Source organism: Rhea americana, unplaced genomic scaffold, assembly GCF_003343005.1.
Source record: "Rhea americana isolate MKP2758 unplaced genomic scaffold, rheAme1 scaffold_6, whole genome shotgun sequence".
In the NCBI taxonomy this organism is placed as follows: Eukaryota; Metazoa; Chordata; class Aves; order Rheiformes; family Rheidae; genus Rhea; species Rhea americana.
In genome coordinates this window covers 3990463-4012331 of record NW_028186756.1, presented here as the reverse complement: position 1 = coordinate 4012331, position 21869 = coordinate 3990463, and the positions used below count along the sequence as shown (strand labels likewise).

General features: G+C 41.9%; 2 protein-coding genes and 1 long non-coding RNA gene across 4 annotated transcripts in view; 2 read left to right on the top strand and 1 right to left on the bottom strand.

Annotated features, from left to right (window-relative positions):
• Positions 1-18: 18 nt before the first annotated feature.
• Positions 19-21187, top strand: SLC25A43 (solute carrier family 25 member 43). 2 transcript variants are annotated; one of them, XM_085319799.1, is made up of 5 exons: positions 19-315; positions 3476-3717; positions 4576-4748; positions 17499-17633; positions 18727-21187. In XM_085319799.1, exons 1-5 carry the CDS (start codon positions 44-46, stop codon positions 18928-18930), a joined length of 1026 nt encoding a protein of 341 aa, XP_085175925.1. In that variant the 5' UTR covers positions 19-43; the 3' UTR covers positions 18931-21187. The 2 variants fall into 2 exon arrangements, with proteins under 2 accessions (XP_085175925.1, XP_085175926.1); XM_085319800.1 differs by lacking the exon at positions 19-315 and adding an exon at positions 938-2231.
• LOC146587361 (uncharacterized) lies at positions 5287-9590 on the bottom strand. Its single transcript, XR_014897673.1, has 3 exons — positions 9451-9590; positions 5935-5992; positions 5287-5346 (listed from the first exon to the last, which is right to left on the bottom strand). It is a non-coding gene; the product is annotated as an uncharacterized LOC146587361 (long non-coding RNA).
• A 99-nt stretch (positions 21188-21286) lies between the features above and the next one.
• The window catches only part of SLC25A5 (solute carrier family 25 member 5), a 2834-nt gene continuing 2251 nt past the window's right edge, over positions 21287-21869 (top strand). The window contains exon 1 of the mRNA XM_085319719.1: positions 21287-21412. Within this exon, the coding sequence (XP_085175845.1) occupies positions 21287-21412 (126 nt within the window). The remainder of the gene's footprint in view (positions 21413-21869) is intronic.

Here is a 21869-nt window from a genome sequence, read left to right as displayed (position 1 = left end):
GCCACCGCGCCGCGCCGCGGCCGGGGGCCACGGCGGGGGGGCCATGGCCACCTGGAGGCGGGACGGCCGGGTGACGGCTCTGCAGCGGCTGGGCTGCGCCGGGCTGGCGGGCTCGCTGAGCCTCAGCCTCACGGCGCCGCTGGAGCTGCTGACGGTGCTGGCGCAGGTGGGCACCTGGCACTGCCGGCGGGGGCTGCGCGGCGCCGGGCGCTGCCTGTGCCGCGCCGAGGGCCTGCGGGCCCTCTGGAAGGGCAACCTCACCGCCTGCCTCCGCCTCTTCCCCTACAGCGCGCTGCAGCTCGCCGCCTCCCGCCGGTAAGCGAGGCCCCGGCCCTGCTGCGCTGCGGCCGGGCGACCCGGCTCCTCGGAGCAGCGGGGCTGCGGCCTCACTTCTTTCTTTCAGTTCCGTCTGAAAAGAAGAGGGAAGGGAACGTGAGAAACTTCGTCGTTTATATATGTATGTTATTAGTCTCTGGCTTGGCTCTGATTTCAGGTTTGTTGTGTGTCCCCTCTTTTCAAAGACACGAGCCCTGGCTAGTAACTTTGCTCTTTTGTTTATGTAGGTTATAGGGAGCCTAGTAACTCTTGCTACTGGCATTCTAGTGACTGCATGTAATGTCGTGTGTGTACTTCCAATGATGAAAGCTTGGTAGTGCCTTAAATCTCTTCCGCTCAGCCAGAGATTCCTCCAGAAATTAAGTTACAGTGCTATCTACAAATGTGACTGTGGCATCTCTTCTTTGCAACCTATTTGCTTTGTTAACTTACAGTTTTTCAAGCAATTATATCAAATGTGTTTTTATTCAAGGAAAGAATAGCTTAACAAACTCATGATTTGAGTCTTTTTCCTGTTGTTAGACAGCTACTGTTGTGCTATTTTGGTAGTTTTGAAGTTGATGTATGACATTATTTGTTTTAAAATCTCCTTTTTGGATAATACACAGCCATTCGATTAATGTAAATGCTAGAATGACTGCAGCAAGACTGTCTGGTCAGTGTGGAGCCTGAACTGTTTCTCTAGAATTGGCTTTTTGCTGCTGGTATTTTTTTCAGGCTTTAAAAGATGGCCTGACTATTTGCACGCACCAGCATGTTTTGCCAGTTTGAGAGGTTGTGGGGTGTTTTGTTTGTTTGTTTGTTTGTTTTTAAGGTCAGCTGTGTGCCTGGTGTGCTCTTGACATTTCTGTCCAGCTGGCAGATGGGTTATTCTAGTTCATGGGCTGTGCGGGGTGGGCAGAAGCATGGGCTCAGCCTGTGCTGGCCAATCAGGCCCGCGGCAGCTCTCGCCTGGGCTGACGCTGCACGCCCTGCTGAAGGGTTTGTAATTCGTGTGGCTGAGCAAGAATCGTTTTCCCAGCGCTGACTGTGCCGCCCAGGCAATGATAGACAAGGCTCTCTTGGAATCAGGAAGCTCTCTTGTTTCCTTCTGCTTGTAATAAGTACAGTGTTCAAAAAAGGGCTAAGGAAAACAACGGTGTGGAGGCAGAACCAGTAATTTAAATATACTTACTTAAGTTCCCTAAAGAGTCAGCGTTGCACTGGTCTATACGAGCCAATTTTGAGCAATGAATTTTGAGCAAAATAACTTGATTGTTTCTTCAACTTGAAACGCTCTATATTCCCTTTGCAAAATCATGGTTTATGTCTCTAGTTTGCTCAGTGAGTTCTCTTGAGTTACAAGCAGAAGTAGGCTAGCTACCAGGAAAATTAAGTAAAAGCTACTTACCCATGTTCCCTGATTTGTTACTTGCTTTTTTTTTTCCTAAGGGAAGATTTGTATACAAAGGCAGGAAAGGCAAGTGAGAGAAGTGTTGCACTGTAACTTAAATGGTAACACTAACCTCGAAAAGATGAGGGATGATGAGAAAGTAGACCCCGGAAAAGCAGCATAGAGGGAGTCAAACTGGCTGTGAAAGGAGTAGAGATTAGCTTACTTTGCACTCTTCCTGCTGTGGTTACTGTGCCCAGTCTTTCCTTGCCACTTTTAAGTGTTATCTGGGCAGAGCTCAGAGGCACCCCCCCACACACAGAGAAAAATCAAAATTTGTTGACTCTAGAGAATAAAAAAGACACTTAGTACAAAAAAACCTATGTGCTTTTGCTTCTGCTTGCCTGGTGTTTCTGCTTTGCACTCTGTCCAGGGCACGGGACAAGTAGATGCAGGGATCCGTCATGCAATACAAAGTGCACACTAGGATGCGAAGAAATATCAGCCGAGCAAGAAGTGACATGTAAATCTTTGCAAATTATTTTGTTCTAGACAGTTTAACATTGCGTAGCCAAATGTGTATCTGCTGTTTAGGCAGTTTAGCTAATGCTTCAGAAGTAGAATAGTAGGTTTCTTTACTTGCTGAGACTTACCTCTCAACTCTTTGCTTGCTTTTTGCTGCCTCTGTGATGCTTTTCATTGATTTAGGAGTCTTCTACATATATGGAAAAGTCTTTCTGTGAATCACAAATGGATGAGTTGTAGCTTAGCCTTTAAAACTCTATGCTTTACTCAGTAAATTCAAATTAAGATTTAACCTCCAGAGCATAGTAGTGCCTACGCATAAGTCTTCTCTAGGTGAGTATCTCTGTAGGTCCTCATGGTCTAATATAATGAACAGAATAATGTTCAGTTCACTTCAGCCTCTCAAAAAGGCTGTGAGGAACTTATCTATGTATTTCTTGTATGATTATTTTGACTAGAGGATGGCCTTGTAGAGGACTGGGCCATGTCTGTGATCATCAGAGCATTTTTTACAGATATTTTTAAGTTACGGTGATTTTCATCCTCTAAGTAGAAATATAGATGAAGATTCTACAGACTAAAATGGCTTTGAAGTAAAAATCTTTTAAAGGGAAGCAAATAAGTAAATCATTTGAGCAAATAGTCTCCAAATATTTGAAGTGGGTTTTTTTTTGTTGTTGTTTGTTTGTTTTGTTTTGTTTTGCTGTTGAATTGATGCTCTAGACCTCCAGCAAGGTACTGGAATTTAGGCTGTGTGAGTTCAATCTGTGCTGGCAGGTAGAGATATGCCAGCTGCCTCTAAAAAAAGCTGGTTCAGATACTGAAAGTATTTTAGCTCAGTAACTAAAAAAAAGCTAAGTAAATTGCATTTGCAGGCTTCTGTATTCCAGTCACTGACCTAACTGTTACTCTAACTTTCGCATTTCTGCACTTCACTGGAGAGTGGCTTTACCTTGTGCTCAGTGCCCAAATCTCTCTGGACTCTTAGCCATGCCATTCTGACTGTGCTCATGTTTGCACATCCACCTGTTCTGTTTCACAGAGGTTCTGATGCTTGTACAGTGTTATGCAGTGTAATGAGGTTCTCAGATAAAATACGTGTTGAAATTTTAAATCTTACTACTGAAGAAGTTTGTGGAGAAGAGCAGAATAGTTACATCACGAATGAACTGCCTTCATTTTTTCTTTTTTCTTTTTCTTGGTACTGTGATTAATAGTATCTCTTGTATGTGTTTATTCTAGACTTGTTACGCTTTTCACGGATGAGTTGGGTCATGTCTCCCATTGGAGAGCCATCACAGCAGGAAGTCTGGCTGGCATGTTTGCAACCGTAGTGACTTACCCTACTGATGTAATTAAGACACGGCTCATTGTACAGAACCGACTGGAACCATCTTACAAGGGGATTTTTCATGCTTTTTCCAAAATTAATCATCAAGAAGGATTTCTTGCACTCTACCGTGGTGTTTCACCAGCTATATTAGGTAAGATAATAATGAGGAAAATCATATTTTTGAGCATCATTGCACATTGTTTTTTGCAATTATGTAATCCATGTGTTTAATTAAAAAAGTGAGTAGTAATATCGTTCTGTAGAAGGTATCTAGATTTACAAGCACAACAATACTAATTACCCTTGCTGCAACTGTATTGCGTCAAATTATGACTGAGTGCTTAATATTTGCATATGCTTAAGAGTTAAACAAAATGTTCTTGTCCATCTTTTACAGATCTAGTCGTACTCAGCAGGATTTCCTCTATTTAACTCTTTTTAAAAAATAAATAAATAAAGCTTCCAACTCCTAGGCACAAGAGTGTCTCCCTGGGTGTTTGGTGAAACTTGTGTAAGCAATACCAGTGTAAGCAGTAACATATAAGTGATGTGAAAGATGAAAAATTAACATTTTTCTATCTTTAAATGACTTCTTATTTATTTATTCTCTATAACTTTTAAAAAATACATAGCAATGTATAATCTCGCTATAAAATTGATGAGAGCATGAAACAAGCAAGAGAGGACAGAAGCATCCCTCATCAGTTTGACTGTAGGTGCAGCTCTGTTTACCTGTACGGCTGCTAGGATTGGGTTGGGCTAGAGAAAAACTGTGACCTGTCATGAGACCAAAGCAGTAAGAAATTCTGACCAAATATGCAAATTAAAAACCTTGAATAGATGCCTGAAATGTGAGTGTTTGAGTGAACTATGTGTTAGTTTGGTTTGTGCGATGCAAGATGTAAACTGGCAGTGGTTCTTGCCATCTGTTCAAGTTATGTGATGAGCACCTGATTTCTTACAGTACTGTGTGCTCATGTAAGCCTTCTCTGTCTCATTTGCTTTCTAGGTGCTATCCCATTTTCTGCTGGGTCATTCTTTGTTTACATCAATCTGGACAAAATCTGGCAAGAACCCATAATTCATTTCACACCTCTTCAAAACTTTATAAATGGCTGTGTAGCAGCTGGTGTGGCACAGACACTTTCTTTCCCCTTTGAGACTGTAAAGAGGAAGATGCAGGTACAGAACATCCTGGTTACCAGTACTTTGTTATATATACTTGTTTCAGGTGTTTGGGGCAAGACTAGCCAGATGATCTTGACTTCCATTCTGTTTCTCTTACCAGTGGACTACAGAGGCTTGAGGAGGGGGAAGGGTTGGGTTTTTTTTTAAGTCTGAAAATTCATTGTTACGCATGTGCTGTTGTGTTTTTAATATGAGTTCAAGTACTACCATGGGATATATATTTTTTTCTTGGACTCTGGGTCTTCAACTTTATTTCTCTTCCTCTTCGAAGCAATTCCATCAGATCCTCGCAATTGAGAACTGGCAAATGTTCTGTGACATGCAGGAGTTCTTGTCCCCTTGGTGGTAGGCTGGATGAAAGAGATCCATCTCATCTCCAGGGTTTTTTGTGTCTGCTGTTTATGGCTGATGTGTGTAATGGCAGCCACAGGAAACTTGCACAGTTATTAATTCTGCAGGGTCAAAACTATCCTCACCTTCAACTGCTCTGATTAATGGGCAACTTTTCAGTTGCTGGTAGTGTCGCTTTGCTGGAGGATCAGCGCTGTTAGAGTTACTACATCATTATATATAATTTTCCTGCTTCTTTCTCCTGAAAGATTAGTAACAATGATTTAAAAAAAGAGTATTTCTGTCTTATTGACATAATTAATTTCATATTTTCTTATTTTCATTCGAACTTCTTCGGCAGTGAACAGCTGACTGCTCTCTGGCTATGGCATATGAATTAGTTCTTTCAGTGCAGTTGATGAGATGGCAGGTTTATGGGAACCTTTCGTGATCACCTCCTGAAAGCAGTTATCATTTGCTATGGTAGCATTATAGATCTCTCCATCAAGTGCCAGCCTGGTTCATAAGTCTCAAGCTAGCAAAAGGTCAGGGAAACTCTGAATTCCCCTCTCCTACTCCCAGGGTTCTCATTCCAGACAGAGCTCAGCCCCAGTGGCACAGAAGCATCCATTCATTGCCCTCTGCTCAGGTGGTAGCACAGGACCTAAGCTAAGGAGAAGAAATGTCTTGTGTTGGACCAACTCATATAGCTGGAAGCAAGAGAAGTCATGCTTTAGACTTAGCTCTTTCAGCAGATATCTCATAAACTGCCTTAGGTGATGAAGAAATTTTGAGCATATAAATTTGAATCTTTTTCCAGCTATATTAATTGATCTAAAAAAGCAATTACCTCTTGTTACAAGTCCTCCTTTTCTTTATATCTTTAGGCTCACAGCAACACTGTTGCCCTAGAAAATAAAGAAAAGAAGTACATTTACTACGATGTTTCCCTTTTAATTGTTTAATTTCATTACATCAGTTTTTGGACATTTGTTTTTTGTAGTCAGTTTAAAAGTAACTTTCAGCAGTAACCAACGCAATGTTATAAAGCTCTGTGTCCAGGTTTGTCTGGCCGGGTAAGTGAAGACATGAAACAAGCCAAATTTTTGTTTTCCTGCCACTAGGCTGTGCTATTTCACCAATGGCATGCTTAAAACATCTGACTGGGGCTCAACTGCATTTAGCGCCCAAAAGTATAGGAAATGGATCTATGGAAAAAATATTCTGAAAGGCAAAAAGGCTAAACAGAGTTTTTTCCCCATAGGTGCACTGCAACAATTGCATAGCGATTTCCCAAGCAGGGAGAGACACCCCCGTTGAGTAATTCATTCTGAAGGCATAAGACAAGGCAAGGCTATTTCAAAAGAAATAGCTGCATAGGTATAAAAACCCATAATTCTTGGTTTGGTATTGGAAACGAGGTAATTCACAGAGGCTTGTCCACAAATGAAACCTCTTGATGATCCCACCCAAGCTGATACTGAGGGGTTGTTAGAACTCATGCGAGGTAATCCAAGAAGTTTGGGTTTTGCTGTTATCGTCAGGGTATGGCCCAGCCTTACAGGGATCAACCCTGCACTGCATTCACTTGCTGGTCTGTTTGACCAGCAAGTTTGTTGGAGGCACTGCAGTTTGCTGTGGGAACAGGTTCAGCAGAGGTGGTGGCTGAGGATGCTCTGAAGGCAGAATGGGATGTTCAGTTCACAGGATGGTGTTCAGAAGAGAGAAAGAATAGCACCAGAATGGGTATCATGAAAGAAATACCTAGAATACCTAGAAAGAAATAAAGTAAAGAAGGAGAAAGTGGAGCTTTAAGACATCTTGGTGTTCTGCAGAAAACACAGGAACAGATACCATTCATCAGAGGTTTTGTTTTGTTCTGTTTCTTTAGCTATCTTGTTCTGGTGAGCCTCGACTTAGTGATTCAGTTTTCTAGGTAATAAAAAGAGGGGCCTGCTGAAGCCTTTAACCCAGTGCAAGTGCACTGCAGTGCATGTAGGGGAATGCTGACTTTGTTTTGAAGCTCTGGACATGAGTTTGGTGAGTGAAGAGGAACCCAGAATGCTGTAGAGGTCAGTATAAATCCTCCTTCTTCTCTCTCTTCCATCTCGCTGTTCTGACAGATGGAGATGGTATATTGCCAAAGAATTTTCTTCCTGTGAACTTACTGGTAATGGGGAACTAGGGAGTTGTAAGGCAGTCCCAGGAGCTTCAAAACGGAGAGACTAGGTCATAAAACAGTCTTCTCTGATCCCAGGATTAAGTACAGGCCTATGCTCAGAACACTCAGATCCAGATCTTTGCCAGACATGCTGGGCAGCCTTGGACAAGTTAGCTCCATCCATCTCTTTATCTAGACAATAATTGAATATATGTTTACTTGATAACATGTTTACATAGACTAGAAAATAAATTCTGCTGTGGGAGGGGTGTAAGGTGTTATTTCTAACCTCTGTCATAGTCACTTTGTTCGAGCCTTTCTCATCTTACATAGTTGAGTCCTACACTTCTGATGTCAGCAGCTTCTGTCATTGACATTTGTTGGGAGTAGGAGTTAACTATCAGTGAACAATTCTTCTTCTGCATTTTGATGATTTATGATGTCACATTTATTCTGTAATCATGGCTTCTTCTCCCTCTGGTATTAGTATTATCTTTACCATGTTTACATTTTTTACAAAAATGATACATTTGCTAAATATACTTGAACAGGTTTCTCTAAAAATGTTAATTAAAATGAATGAATCTTAACACGTATGTGAGCCCTCTTTGTTGTGATTATCCTAATGTTATTCCTTTGTCTTCCTTTTTCCACTTTGCTCCTGATTGGCATGTTAGAGAATGGAGAGGTACTGTATGCATGTTTTGGCATGGACATATGGCTTTTGTTGTGCATCTGTAGAAGGGGATTAGTGAAGGAGAGGGTTGTTCAAAGGGATATTCTATATTGAATGCTTTCCTGACTCACTTTCATGCTATATCAGCTTTGGAACAAAAACTTACTGATCATTATATCGTTCTAGCTGCTTGTTATTCCTTGGCTTTCCTTCCTCAGTCACAATACTATGTTCTTTGTTTAACCCAATGTCTAAGCAGTATTCAAATACTGTACTTTTACCTTGCAGACTTATGCATACAAGAACACTCTCTTTTTACCTTTTTGCAGGGAAATTTCTGACTATAACAATCTGGATCTAAGGGAAACACTGATATTATGCTCCTACTTTCCCACATCATCTTATTGCCTGTGATTAGCTTCATAGATCTGCCCTGGCATTTCAGCAAGGAAAGATGAGTTTGGGGCTGTTGTATGCTGTACAGAAGGTTATAATTAGCTTGATGCTGAACCTAGGCTTGTGCAGAACTGGAAATCTATAAACATACAAGTGGTCAGTGCAAACCCAGCACTTCGGTTTGGCATTTCCCTTTCTTCATGTGACCCTCAGTGTTGGGCTCAGGGCTGGGAACTTCTTAGCCTTCATTCCAAATTGACATTTGACTTTGGCAATTTTGTAAGGCAAAATGTACAAAAATGGCTCTAAAATTTCGCAGATGCTTAGTCTACTGTACAGATAGTCCTCACCTCCTTACATGAACAAACTGTAGCTGTGTTTGCAGAAGCTCACTCCTGTACTCATATTTTGCTGTTACAATTTATTTTAATCAGTGTAACTAAAATTAGCTGAAAATCTTCCTTTCCAGTAAATGCTACTCAGGGATAGCTTTACTATGAAATGCTTGTAATCTAGAATAAGGATACTTTTGCTTACTGCAGAATGCAGCATATTTCTGGTGTTGACTGCACAGCATCCTTATGTTGTGAAGGCATCTCTCGGGGGAATATGTTGTTCAGTAGTGTCTGATCTCTCTGTTTTAAAATCCAGGCTGTGTATTCCCTCCCCTGCCATGAACAAACAGGCTCTCTGTTCTTTGTTAGTGTGGGCTGTTGTCATGCATCACCCAAGAAGTGGTGTTTTTTCAGTGACAAACTGAATTAGGCTGAGGGTGCCTGTCTTCAGTGTGGTTTTGGGTTTTTTCTTTGATGCTTTGAGATACAAAATGCTCTGCATGTGTGAAATTTGTTGTAAATGATGTAAATGTTATGTGTTCTCAGTAACCTTGAGAAAACTGAGCAGTCATTCCCTCTGTGAAGTCTCTTATTTAAAGTAAGCACATTCTTGTGCTCTATATGACACGTTTGTAGTCTGAAGTCAGTTAAAGGCAACTTTTAAGTCTTAATTTAAAAGCAGTCTTCTAGCTGTGTTTTCTGCATGATAAAAGTCACTCTAGCAAGAACACAGTGGCTAGGTTATAAACAAAGCTTTAGAAAAGAAAATTATGTATGTTCATTAGAAAAGTGCCTTACCTCTGCTGAAATAAGGAGACTGCTCCTGTGTTGCTTCAACATGGAGCAGAGTGCGCTCCATCACTGGAGACAATCACTGGTGCTGGCGTGGCAGCCTCTGAAAGCTCCCATGCTGTAGTGTCCCTGCTGTTTGAGAGATTTGTGATCTTGTCAGCTGGGAATATGAAAGTTATTAGAGTCGTGACCCCATTTAAAAATAAGGAATCCTTTTTTGGGTCATGTGGTTCACACGCCATCTCAAAAACATACGTGCGCAGAGATTGTGCAGGGAGAGCATTTATTAGTGAACTGCATGGGAGCCTGAGTATTAAAAACTTTCAGAGGTGAAGCCATTTGACCACACAGTATGGCAGATTCCACAGTATGGAAGTAAATAATGAACAGTATGACTACTTTTACTCTGATTTCATGTGGAAGTGAGGTTTATGTTGTTACTAGCTGTCTGTCCCTGCTCCCAGTAACTTTTGATCCTGCTGCCAGCTTCAGCTGAATTTGACAGAGAAGCAAAGATTTCAGAGATATTAAGTTCCTTCAAGTTTCATGAAACAAGTCCCCACATAGAGAAGAAACTCCAGAATTAATTTGACTGAGAGGGATTCTGTAGGGTGAGATCTTACATTAACTGACACTAGAGAACCTATTTGGGGAAGAGAAGTTGTCATGTGCCAGACACAAGAAAAATTCCAGTCCAAGCTTGCACCTTCCAATGCCTGGCTCAGTCAGCTATGAGGGGCAAATCCATAGGAAGCTCATGTTAATACTTGTTGTGCTCATGGGGCTAATTGTTACCTTAACATACTGTGTAAAATGGATTACATAAAACATTGTATTTTTACTAAGAAAATGGCTCACCAAGCAATCTTTTCTGTTTGGTCCCATCCTGTTCATTTGTATACCCCACTCTGTGTATTTCAGTTGGAGTTGGACTGTGCAGTTCTGTTTCCATATACATGAAAAGATACTGTCATCTTCCAACCCTCCCTTGCCCTAAGATGGGGTAGAAAGGAGTTCTGCATGAAAGGTCTAGTTGCCTCCTGGTGTGTCACAGCATGCTTCAGGGTACGTACCTGAAACATGTTTGCAGTGTTATTGGAAGGACTGCCCGATAAGCACTGTGTTTTCCTTCTTCTGTGTATTTGCAAAATGATAGAAGATATTCTATCAATCTGCCTCTTCTGCCTCCTTCTCATGATCTCATTTTTATCTTGGTACTTGGGGCCAGGATCCTACATTCTGGCGTACTTAAACTTGGGATCAGCTTGACTTCTTTGATTACTGACAAATATAAGATAGATTTTGGAGTGTATTTTTGGTGAAAACATTTCCTTCCTCTTTTCTATTAAGCTGTTTGCATTCAGCTACCAACATTCTTTATTATTTTGTTGATGTTACTGTTAAGATATTTTATACTGCTGTCTATGAGGCTACTTTGGGAAGTACTCAGTACAGTGACCAGTCAGGACATAATACCTGACAAAAACTACCTGAGCATAATGTGAGCTTTGCCTTCTGTAAAAGCTTGGATTAGTTTTTGTCTGTCTGAACAAATCTCAGAGGCATTTCTCTTAGATCCCCAGTTTTGCACAGGAAAGAATCACGGAGGCTGACTGCCCATGGAGTTGAAATACTGAGCAGTGCCACTGAAAAGCTGGATGAGACAGAAGTCATAAATTAAAAATCAGTGAGACTGGGCTGATCTAACAGTCAGGTCTGCCTTGTGACAGCTTGTGCTACTACTAGTGATCTTTAACCGTGTTCGTCCAAGGAGCTGTGGTGTGATAAGTGTGTAATACTTGCTCTGCGGTAGATTAAGGCAGTAGTTTAGCACTGCAGCGTGATGGTCTTTGGAGAAGAAGCGGCAAAGCACACTACCCGTTTGAAATGCAGGAGGGATGGAGGAGTGCGCAGTGTAATTGTTGCTTTCCCCAGATACTGAAGTGCAGGCATGCTCCCATTCCTAGACCTGGTAGTGCTGGTTAAGTGTAACTGCTGGACTTTCACAGCCCCCATGGCTCTGTGAGCAGTAGTACAAGTGAGAGCTCTCTAATCTTCTCTGAGGCAAAGGAGATGGGTTATCTCAGCTCACCTCTTTTAACTGGGTAACAAGCCCAGGTGGCTGGGCCTGACATGAGTTAGGGCACACTACTGTGCAAACACAACTGTTACAGCATAACTTTCAGCAGAGAAGCAGTAATGCTTCCAGAATGACGACTGTCACTGTTGTTTCCTAACACCATTGCTCCTCTGTCAGCTACGCAGGAGATCCTTGTATCAGTTTGGAACATGTCTATGTTTGGAATGATGCTCCTGTGACGTATGAGATGATTAATTGTGTATAATACTGCATAAGTAGGAGCTTAAACTTCATGGACACTCTTCTTTTATATCAGGTTTATTTTGATTTGATGTAATTCTGTACCTAATCCACATAAGGCCAATGGAATTAGGTCCATTGTAAAGCCCCAGTCCTGTAAAAATAATAACATTTGTCTCAATTCCTATGCAGTCTGCAGGAGATGTGGGAGCTAGTATTGCTATTCCCAGTGTGGAGTGTGGGACCAAGCATGCTCTGCCTAAGGGTTCACACCATTAAATAAACCAGTGCTAACGTGCATGAAAATAGTGTACTTGTTTGTAAGGATTGAGCTGAATCATCTGACACCACACAGAAGTGTCCATGCAAGGGATTTGCGCTGCCTTGAGGAGAGAAACATCCATAATCCATATTGAAGATACCTTCATACAACAACTGTTAAAAGCAAAGAAAACTTAGGTTCAGCAGTAAGGGAGAGATTCTGGGACAGACCATGAAGTCAGAGGATATAACAGGCCTGGTCATAACCTGCTTAAAGGTAGGAGTTAAACTTGTCCTTTTTGGTCACTCAATGTCATTGATTTCAGCAAGGCAAGAAGGATTTGGCCCTAGTTCAGGTAACAGAGGAAAGGACACAGTTCTAGAGTGCAGGAACCTGGAGGTCAGCTGCTCTACTGTAGTGCTCTGGAAACGATTGCCTCCTGAGGCCTCGTCATCATTTACCTTCGTATGTGCCTGAATACCTTTGGTGGACTTTATGTTCCAGTCCAGGGGTAAGTCAGCATTACTAAACCACTGACACAGGAAAGACAGTGGCTACCACTTCAGACTGTCCTACAGGAGAAAGGCTTGATTTGGACAAGATTATGCATATATTTTTTTTTCAATATTAATCCTTATTTATATTTTAATTATTTCTTATTTGAGTGGAATGAAATATTCTTTCAAGCCTTCTGTTTTTGCTTGGATTAAATGTCTGTTAAGCATAGTGGGGTTACCTGGAAAAAATCTGTAGAATTTGTCCTTGAGATTCCTTTGACCTAGTTAGCCTGTTGGATGTGTCCTTATAAACCCAGACTATAAAGACTTCTTATTTTAGATTCCAGATTAAGAGAGTGAACTCTTGAGCTGTGTTGTAAAGTGCCTTCCTGTGCTTTTTTAGAATTGATCAGAAGGGCAGGATACCTGAATCTATTGTATTTGGAAATAACAAAGAGCACTTGTAAGTAACAAGTGATTTTATTCTGTCTGCCCATCAGAATAGCTTATCTGCTGTGGTAGCTATCTACTGTTAATTGATTTGACATACTCCCCATGTCAATAGTACTGCATGATTAAAAATAGCAAAGCTTTGTGTCAATAGGGATTTTCTGAAAAAGAAAGGGGAGAAAAAAAACACTTGAACTGAGAGGGAAGTATTTCCAAATTAGCCTCTGACTACCTGTAAACTTAAGGAGGAATTCAGATAGTTGTAAACCAAGATGTCCTGAATTGCAAGTTGGGATTTTGTACCTGCAAAGCTCTAGACACATACTCAAGTGGCCCAACCACTATGGCTGCAGGTCTGAATCCTGCTGTCCCTGTGGGACTACTGCGAGCCTTGGAAAGATTCAAATTATCAATCTTTTGATGGGCACCATTCTCACTACAGTGAACTATATTCATCCTTCAATCCTAAGAGGAAGAGGGTAGGCATTCAGGGCTAGAGGAGGTCATTAAAAGGGATTACTTCCCCAAATGGCACTATGTTGTTATGGCATTCACCTCAAACTGCAGGCCATAGCAGAGATGGTGTTTGAAGAATCTTCACATGACCACTAACTTTTTTCCCTTGAAAAGAGTTTTGTCCTGACACTTCACCCTTGTTTAAATATCTTGTTAATATATAAAAAAGTGAGCTAGAGTTCAAGTTGTTTTCTGGTTATTACCCAGTCCATACATAACTTTATCTCTTGGGTTTGGATGGTCAAAATAGAAGAGACTGCTAACTTTTGGGATGTATCTGACTAGATACTGACTAGATTCAGTGGCCTCTGTGTACTAAAAAGGTGTTTGTATTTATGAGAGAGCAAATAGAATTAATTCTATGTCTGATGTGCTTTAACCATTTAGAGGACTAATCACCCATCAGAAGTGAAAAGAAGATTAGCAACTTAAACACACTGCTGCTGTGACTAACAACTTGGTGCTCTGTGTTATCAGTGCAGTGAGCTGTGCAATATCTCCAGCCTTCCGCAGCATGAGACAGCCGTAACTGCAGGAGAAAGGAAGTCCTTAAAAATGTTCATAACATACAGGTTTCCGCAGCCCATAGTGTCAGGTGGTGTCAAAACAAAGAAGTTGAAGCTGCTCTGAGATGCATGGTGTGAAACATCTCAGTCATAAACACAATCCTTTTGATATGAGATTAGCCATCTGATTTGTATGTCACACTAGGTTTCTTCCAAACCAGGGCAGAGAAACTAGTCCGATCGGTTTGGTTAGTTCCATTTTCTGGCTCTTGCTTTGTAAGGCGGTTGCAAGCATTCCTGCATTGCAGACATGCTTAGATGATACAGAACCACCCAAAACCCACAACCATTTTTTCATTAAAAACAGTGCCAATGAAACACCTTCCTATTTTTTTCTTTCATTAATACATTCTAACTTTGCTTAGTTGTGTTCCAAAAGACTCAATTTTTAACTTCTACAAACTGATATACTTTTCACTTTTCATTTTACAATAAGTGATTTGGAGATTTTATGGACAGTTATTCAAATATTGTGTCTAAGGTCTTAGAAACGAACTGCTCCTGTACAGCAGAAAGGTCAGCAAAGCATATTTCACCCCACAGACTGAAATCTTGAAAATGGCTGTAGCCATGGTGAATGTTACTATAAATAACCTTTCAGTAAATGTCTTAAGAGATCAGTGTCTGTGGGCAAATTAGAAATACGGGTTTTCAACTTATCTGCATCTTTTTAATATTCTTCTGGATATTTTTGCTATATGCAAAATCTTACTGAAATCAGCAGTGTGCTTGTAGCCTGTGTTTGTGTTGTATGCATGAGTGCTGCAATCAAAACTTTGATATGTGCCTTTGCAAAATATGTGCAGTAACTAAGGGGATTAAGTTAAACTCTTGCAGTTAATTCTTGCAGGTCATGCCCTGCCTATCACAAAGAGACTTGAAAAAGGAAGGGAATCATATGTTCAGCAGCATTTCTGCTTTCCTCGAGCATTTGAAAAAGTTGTCCTCCTTCACTGCTTGACTGCTTGTAACTCCCTTTACCAAAAAGGCTGATGGAACCTGCCTGACGGTCCAGAAGCAGAACAGTGCTTTGAGCCCAGCTCTTCTGTGACTGGTGGTGTGTTTTTAAGGGTGCCTACATCATCCAGGTACTCTTCTAAGCATCCCTGGTATTTATATCACCATTCTCAGTGGAACTGGCTCCTGAGGTCTTGGTGGTAGCACTCAGCTTCTTTTCCAGTACAGTCGTGAGAGTCTTTATACAGGAGATCCTCAAGATGTGAAAAATGATTTCTGTCTTTCTCGCTGCTTGATTTAGCTATTGCTTTTTAAACCCTCATACCCCTTAGGTAACAAAGTCAAGCAAACAGTTGAGCTTCCTATCCTTACAGCAAAGGACCAGAAGTAAGATGTGCATGATTATCAGCTACCAGACTAGCATCATTATTGTAAACTTTCTGTAAAGGCAGGGCCAGTAATACTGCAGAATAACAAATCCAGTAATGCCTGTCTCTCTGAACCCTAAAACAAGACTATGTTCCATAACTATGGGAGCTTGCACCACAGTTAGGAATTATGGAAACAACTTCAGCCCTGTGGAGTTAGCGAGATCAATATAGCCACAAAGGGGGAAAGCCATTAGAACAATTAAACTTCTTATTCCCCTCAGCATATGAGCGCTCACTGTTACAGATCAGATGCACTGGTGAACAGAAGCAAATGCTTCTGTTTTTTTCCCCCTTAAGTGTAGAAGACCTTGGATTAAATCCTAAACTCTACTCTTGCCTGGAATAAAAGAGCCAGGGCATGATAAAGGGCCAATGATCAAGAGGATACAGGATGAGGATGTGCTGGAAGTCCATTACCTTCTCTCCCAGTGCAGACAGCTGCAGATTGCTCTCCTCAAATTACTTCCAAAGTCCTGTCAGAAGGAAACCATATGATTTTACCTGCAGTCAGAAGTTTATCACATGCACTATGTTCATGCACAAAAAATGTGAGAAAAAAACATTTAAGAGAAACCAGACATTTGCAATTAGTTTGAGGTGGATTTGTTTCTGTTTTTTCTTTTAGCTTTAAATTTTAGCAGTGGACTTACCAGTAATACAAGGGGATACAACAGCATTAAGCCCAATGTACTTCCCCCTTGATACTGACACCTTACATACTGGAGCATCAGTTTTGGTCTGTTTCCATTTCCACCATCTAAAACAAGCTGCCAAATATTTGAAATGTTATAGCTCAGGCATCTAGAAAATGTTCCGCCAGTTGTCAGTTTATAAAAGAGGCTTGTCATAGGCTTAGCACCTTTGAGAAGCTGTGGGTTACTTTGGCCAAACAGAGGAATAGTGCAATGACACGTGATGTTTTAGGTGAGTGAGGGGATAATGATATCCATATTCACCCATCAGGTAACTGTACAACTCCTTCTCTCTCTCTCTCTCTCTCTCTCTCTCTCTCTCAAAAATTTCTGTGCTGTTGTAATCTAGCTTACACATGCAAGTTATCAGTGTGTCTCCTGGGGTCCCCTCACACTCCTCCCAGAGAAGTGTCACTTGCCATGTGTACGAGCCAAACCCTGGTTTGCTCATGCGAAGTGAACCTGTGGCTTCATGTGCTTAGATGGATGAGGATGGGATTATTCAAGGTCAGGTTATCTTGTCCATCCTAACACAGTAGGAGATTAATGAAGGATTTTGCTGTTAAAAATGATCCACTGCACTTGCCCCATGTGAACAGAGACTGTCTATAATGCAGCTGGAAATGTAGCTGCAGTCCAGCAAGATGTCCCCAAACTGACTTTAATCTGTCTGGATTAACTAACTACGTAGCAGAGGTATGGGAATGTGGGCCCAGCTGCTCACCTACTGTCCTTCTGGGATTGTACCACCCATGCTGAAGTCTGGGCTGTGCTATTGCTGCTGTGCTGTTACCCTCAGCCCAGAGTGCAGGTTGCCCTCCTTGCTGCAGTGTGGATGCAGCCTGAGCTGCAAGAATCAGGTCAGCACGCTCTCACATCAGGATCAGGATTACAGGAAGGCACTGTGGTGTCTGGGCAAACCCCAGGCTTCCCTCTCTTGGGTGCTCCACTGCCCATGACGTGAAATGCCTCTCCCCAGCCATGAGCAGCAGGCAGACTTGAGCCTAACATGTCTTGCCACTCCGCTTCTGGTGGTTTGTCTGTGCAAGGGCAAGATTTGTTTCTAGTAATGAAGTGACACAAAAGGAAGCACTGTGTACAGTTACTGCTCTCTTGCTTTCTCCTACCTGTCAGGGACTGGATTCCTTCTCTTTGCTGATTGCATTTAAAGGTGGAATAGTTTATTATTTTGAAGTATAATTGATTAAAGCACGATAGGTTGACAAAAGAATCCAGATCAAGCCATTGAAACCTGGCATAATATAAAACATTCCTTTCCTAACAGAATAGAGGAAATAATTATTTTTCATTACTTGATTTTTCCTTTGTTAGTTTTAAATCCCCTTGGGTGTCTCTTGAACAGGCACAGAGTCCTTGGCTTCCCCACTACGGAGCAGTTGATGTCCATTTTACTGGCATGATTGACTGTTTCCACCAAACTGTGAAGAACAAAGGTGTGCTCGGACTTTGGAGTGGACTCACGCCCAGTCTGCTCAAGGTGAGGTTTTGTTTTCGTCCCAAACAAAGACTGTCCTGAACTAAGCAAGACATACTGTCTGAGGGCTGGGGTTATAACATATATGACTTCTCTCCCTACTTATTAGCAGCTTATTGATGGCAGAGTCTGTGACAAAACTGGTGTAATCTCAGGCAGGTTATAAACCAGATTTATAATATTTTTATAAACCAGAACTTAAATTTGATCATATTTTCCCTCCTGCAAGCTTGGCTTCTAGATGTCACTACTTCCATCAAATTCACTGGAATGCCTTTAGAGAAGGGAGTGCTGCTAACACGCAAGCCAGGGAAAGGATGAGGGATTGCAAGTGATCCACTTATAGTAGCTAAACACGTTCTCCTTTTCAGCTGATCTCCAGTAATTTGCCATGCTTTTCCTGGCTGTAAAGAAAATTGCAGTAGTACAAACCACTTCCATGGGAGTCCAGACTAATACTTTTGATCTGTTGTTTGCAGTGAGCTAAGAGGACATGCATATCAGTTACTACAACTCGTGACCAATTAAAAGTGTGAAATAAAACCTGGTGGCCTAAACAGGAGACAATTTACGTAAACACATTTTAGAGTGCAGCAGAAGACAATTGCCACCTGCAAGTCAGCTAATGAGTGGTAGGGGAGTAACATGATTGATCATGCCTGGCCCTACCTTGGCTTGTATAAAGCCACAAAGCAGCAGAACTGCTGATTCTGCATGGGGCAGAAGAAAGAAACTGTTAATTCTACTGCATGCAGAATAAATCCCAAATTCCATATTAGAGTTTGCTAAGGTTACTAGGATTTGTCTAGATATTTTAAAAGCTATGTTAATTTACAGGCTAGCATAAACCTTATGATATTGTTCCTTACAAGATCACTGTAATTAGTTATGTATAAATAGTGAACTCCTACTTTTAGCGTGCTGCAGGTGCCAGCCTAATTTGAGGTGAGTCTGTAAGTTTATATAAATCAGCACAACTCCGTTAAGAAACTGGATCAAACAGGAAGCTCTAGCAGTTTCCTTTGTAAAAACATTTAAACTAAGAACGCTGTTACTGATTCTGACATGCATTATTATGTTTGTTTTTTTGTATCAGATTGTCCCATACTTCGGGGTAATGTTTAGCACCTTCGAATTTTGCAAGAGGGTCTGTCTGTACAGAAATGGTTATATTGAATCTCCTTTAAGTTACAAACTAACTCCTGGAGTGGATCAGAGTTTACAGCCTCAAGAACTGCGGGAATTGAAGCTCCTCCGCAGAGGAAACTTTGAGCCAAGGAAATCGGCTCTGGAAAACTGAGATCAGAATATCCATTGCAGATATGATTGCCTTTTTTCATCAAGACATGCTGAACTACAGGTACCAGCATCTCAGATTATATGGTTTTAGTATTGAAACACTAGCATCAGGAATGAATAAATCTTGCATCTCATTTGCTGAATAGATACAAGCGATATGAATATGAAATGTACCTTGAAGAGGAGAAATGCAAATTGTTTGAAAACACTATGTTATTGGAATTTGAAATGAGCTTATTTTAGGTGCTTTTCAATGCTGAATAGTTTTTTTTAAGATAAAACCACTTGCAGAGAGCAAGAGAACTGAGATGAGAGTACAAATTATATCTTCAAAATATTAGAAAAATTCAAATACCTTTGTTGAAGTAATTTGAGATACGATGTTGGCAAAAATTGTAAACAAACTAGAATACATGCAGTGTGTGAGCATTTTTACTAAAATCTCTGTTAGCAATATCACGTGGACAAGGCATTCTTCTGCAGATGGAGAACTAGCCCCAGTTCGTTCACACTCCAGAATCTCTTGGGAATAATAATTTAGTTAAGTCTTTGGTATAAAGATAAAGCATGCTGCTGCAGCTGTGCTTTTGCTAAAAGAGAACTGTAGTATGTGAAGTGAACTCTAAAACACTGGAATGACAATCTGAAAGACTTAAGTGCGTATTAGAAAGTCTTTCCTCCTTTCTCCTGCACTGTTACTGCATGTAGGTGAATTATTTCAGGTTAAATTTTTGTTTTTCCTGAAATCCTTTACATTAATTATTTCCTGAAAAAATGCAGTTCTTAAATGTGTTAGATATTTCAGAGCCAAGACCTTGTGATGGTTTTTTTTCAGTATTTGTTCTTAAAGCTCTATTTTTATATTAAACTACTACTTAGTTCCTGTGCGCAGACCTAGGCCTGTTGTGCTGCTCAGACCTTGCCTGTAGAATAGCACTGTGCACACAGCCAGGGATTTTTCCACTTCAACTATTGTGATCTCAGAGTCACAGCACTGATGTAGATACAAAGCGCCCTGCAGCACCACTAGTTGATTGCCTGTGTAAATGCAACTCAAGCCTCTAAAATGTCTAGGGAGCTCTCAGGCAAAAAAAAAAAAAAAAAAAAAAAAAGGCATCTTGGTGTTATTTTCTACAGAAAGTACAAACTTTCTCTGTGCACTGTTGCACCCAGCTGCCTCTTCCAGAGCCTCCCTAGCTCCACACCCCCTCTCCCTGCCTTACTTTGCATTTGGGCTCTGTTAGGTGAAGAGGAGCTGAATAAGAACAGTGATGTGGACCTCTCCTCTCCAAAAGGGGGAAGTGGATCTCGCATGTGGAGATTTAGACAGGGCCAGAAGTATCTCTCAGGTTCGTTTGTAGAAATACAACTAGGGAACTGCATCACTGTAGTGCCTTCTGATAGAAGATCTTTAAAATTCTGTGGCCATGTGAGCCCACGTGGACCTTGTGCGACACATCCCGCTGGCCCGAAGCCTGCTGCAGGCCCCTCTCCCCACTACACTCTTTCTTAAGAAAGAAACACCCTTTCAGCATCCTGCTGTGTGGAAATAAGTAAATCCCATGAACTGCTTGGTTAGGCCAGGTCACAGCAAAATGAGACTGTGGGAGCAGTCTGTGACTGTGTGGAGAGGTTTGCAGGAGGATTTGGGCCTAGTTGTGAAGACTGACTTGCGCCTAACTCTCGATGTTGATGTATCCTGCAGCTGAGGTCTTGCAGTATCCCTGTGGCAGGCTTGTTACATGTTCTGCTATGCTGGCATTTCGTGATGGTTTGTTTCTCAGAGAGAAATACAGTGATAGCAAAAATCTAGATGACAGCAGACCTTGTGGCTCATGCATCAAATTGAGGCTGTAAGTACTATCGACTCTCTTTTCAACCTACTGTGCCTCAGTTTCCCTGTCTGCACAATGCAGACAATAATGCTGAGATTTTTGGATGCATGAGTAAGAAAATGAGATTTATTTGAGATGTGCAAATAAGGAAATGTGACTTGGGTCACTACTAGAATGAGTTGGGGAAGAACTGATTTATTGAAGTGTCTCCTTACCTGGTGCAAGCATACTGATGTTGCTGATGTTGTATTACCATATAGATTTTAAAGTGTTAGTGATATGAATGTTTGCTCAGCAATTCAAACCTGATCAGAGTTAAGTGGGTTTAAAAGTTACTTCTAACTTGCTTCTGATGTGCTAATGACACCTTTGTATTGTAATGTATTCCTAAGACCTATAAATCACTTATTAACTGTTTATCAACCGAGCCTCAGCATTGTGTAATAATATCTACTCATGTGAACCCCCCCAAAGTAACAGTAGAGTGTTTAACGCAAAGTGCTGAAACAAAGTGCTTCAGCAATGCATCGCTACCACAAAAATGTAAAACAGTGCAAGCGGTGGTGCATGACTGATCCCGACTCCATGAGTGGTGCCACCGTGACGAGCAGCGAGATAACGTGGCTGAAGTTCAGAGACAGCTCGTGGGTAGGTGAGCTGTAGCGTCAGGTGGGGTTTGGTTGAGCCACCCAGTGCAGGAGCTGGGTCAGCTGGGGTGGGTTATGTATCGTACCATCTCATCGCGGCCAAACGCAGCCACCTGACGGGCTGCCTGGTGCCGCGGATCCCGGTGCCGTGATCCCAGAGCACCGCGTGCGGGGCGAGGGCGATGCCCAGAGGCCTCTGAAAGCAGGTCCCTGCCTGAGGTTCAGTGCGACTGCTGGGTCGGGGCGGACCCCTGGATCCCGCCCGGGCGCTCTGCCCGGAGCCTCGGAGGGCGCCGAGTGTCTGTAACTCTCGCCTAAGCCGTGGCCTCGCTGCCGGCCCTGCCGGTGCGGCACGGGCTTCTCTGAGCCCCCCGGGGGCTGGATGCGTGAGGCCCCCCCGGGGGTGCCGGCTCCCCTCCCTCCCCCGGGGGTGCCGGCTCCCTCCCCCCTCCCCCCCC

Coding starts and splice junctions, on each gene's coding strand:
- SLC25A43 (XM_085319799.1), top strand. CDS start 44: ATGGCCACCTGGAGGCGGGACGGCCGGGTGACGGCTCTGCAGCGGCTG. Junction 316..3,475: donor CAGCTCGCCGCCTCCCGCCG/GTAAGCGAGGCC, acceptor TGTTTATTCTAG/ACTTGTTACGCTTTTCACGG. Junction 4,749..17,498: donor CTGTAAAGAGGAAGATGCAG/GTACAGAACATC, acceptor TCTCTTGAACAG/GCACAGAGTCCTTGGCTTCC.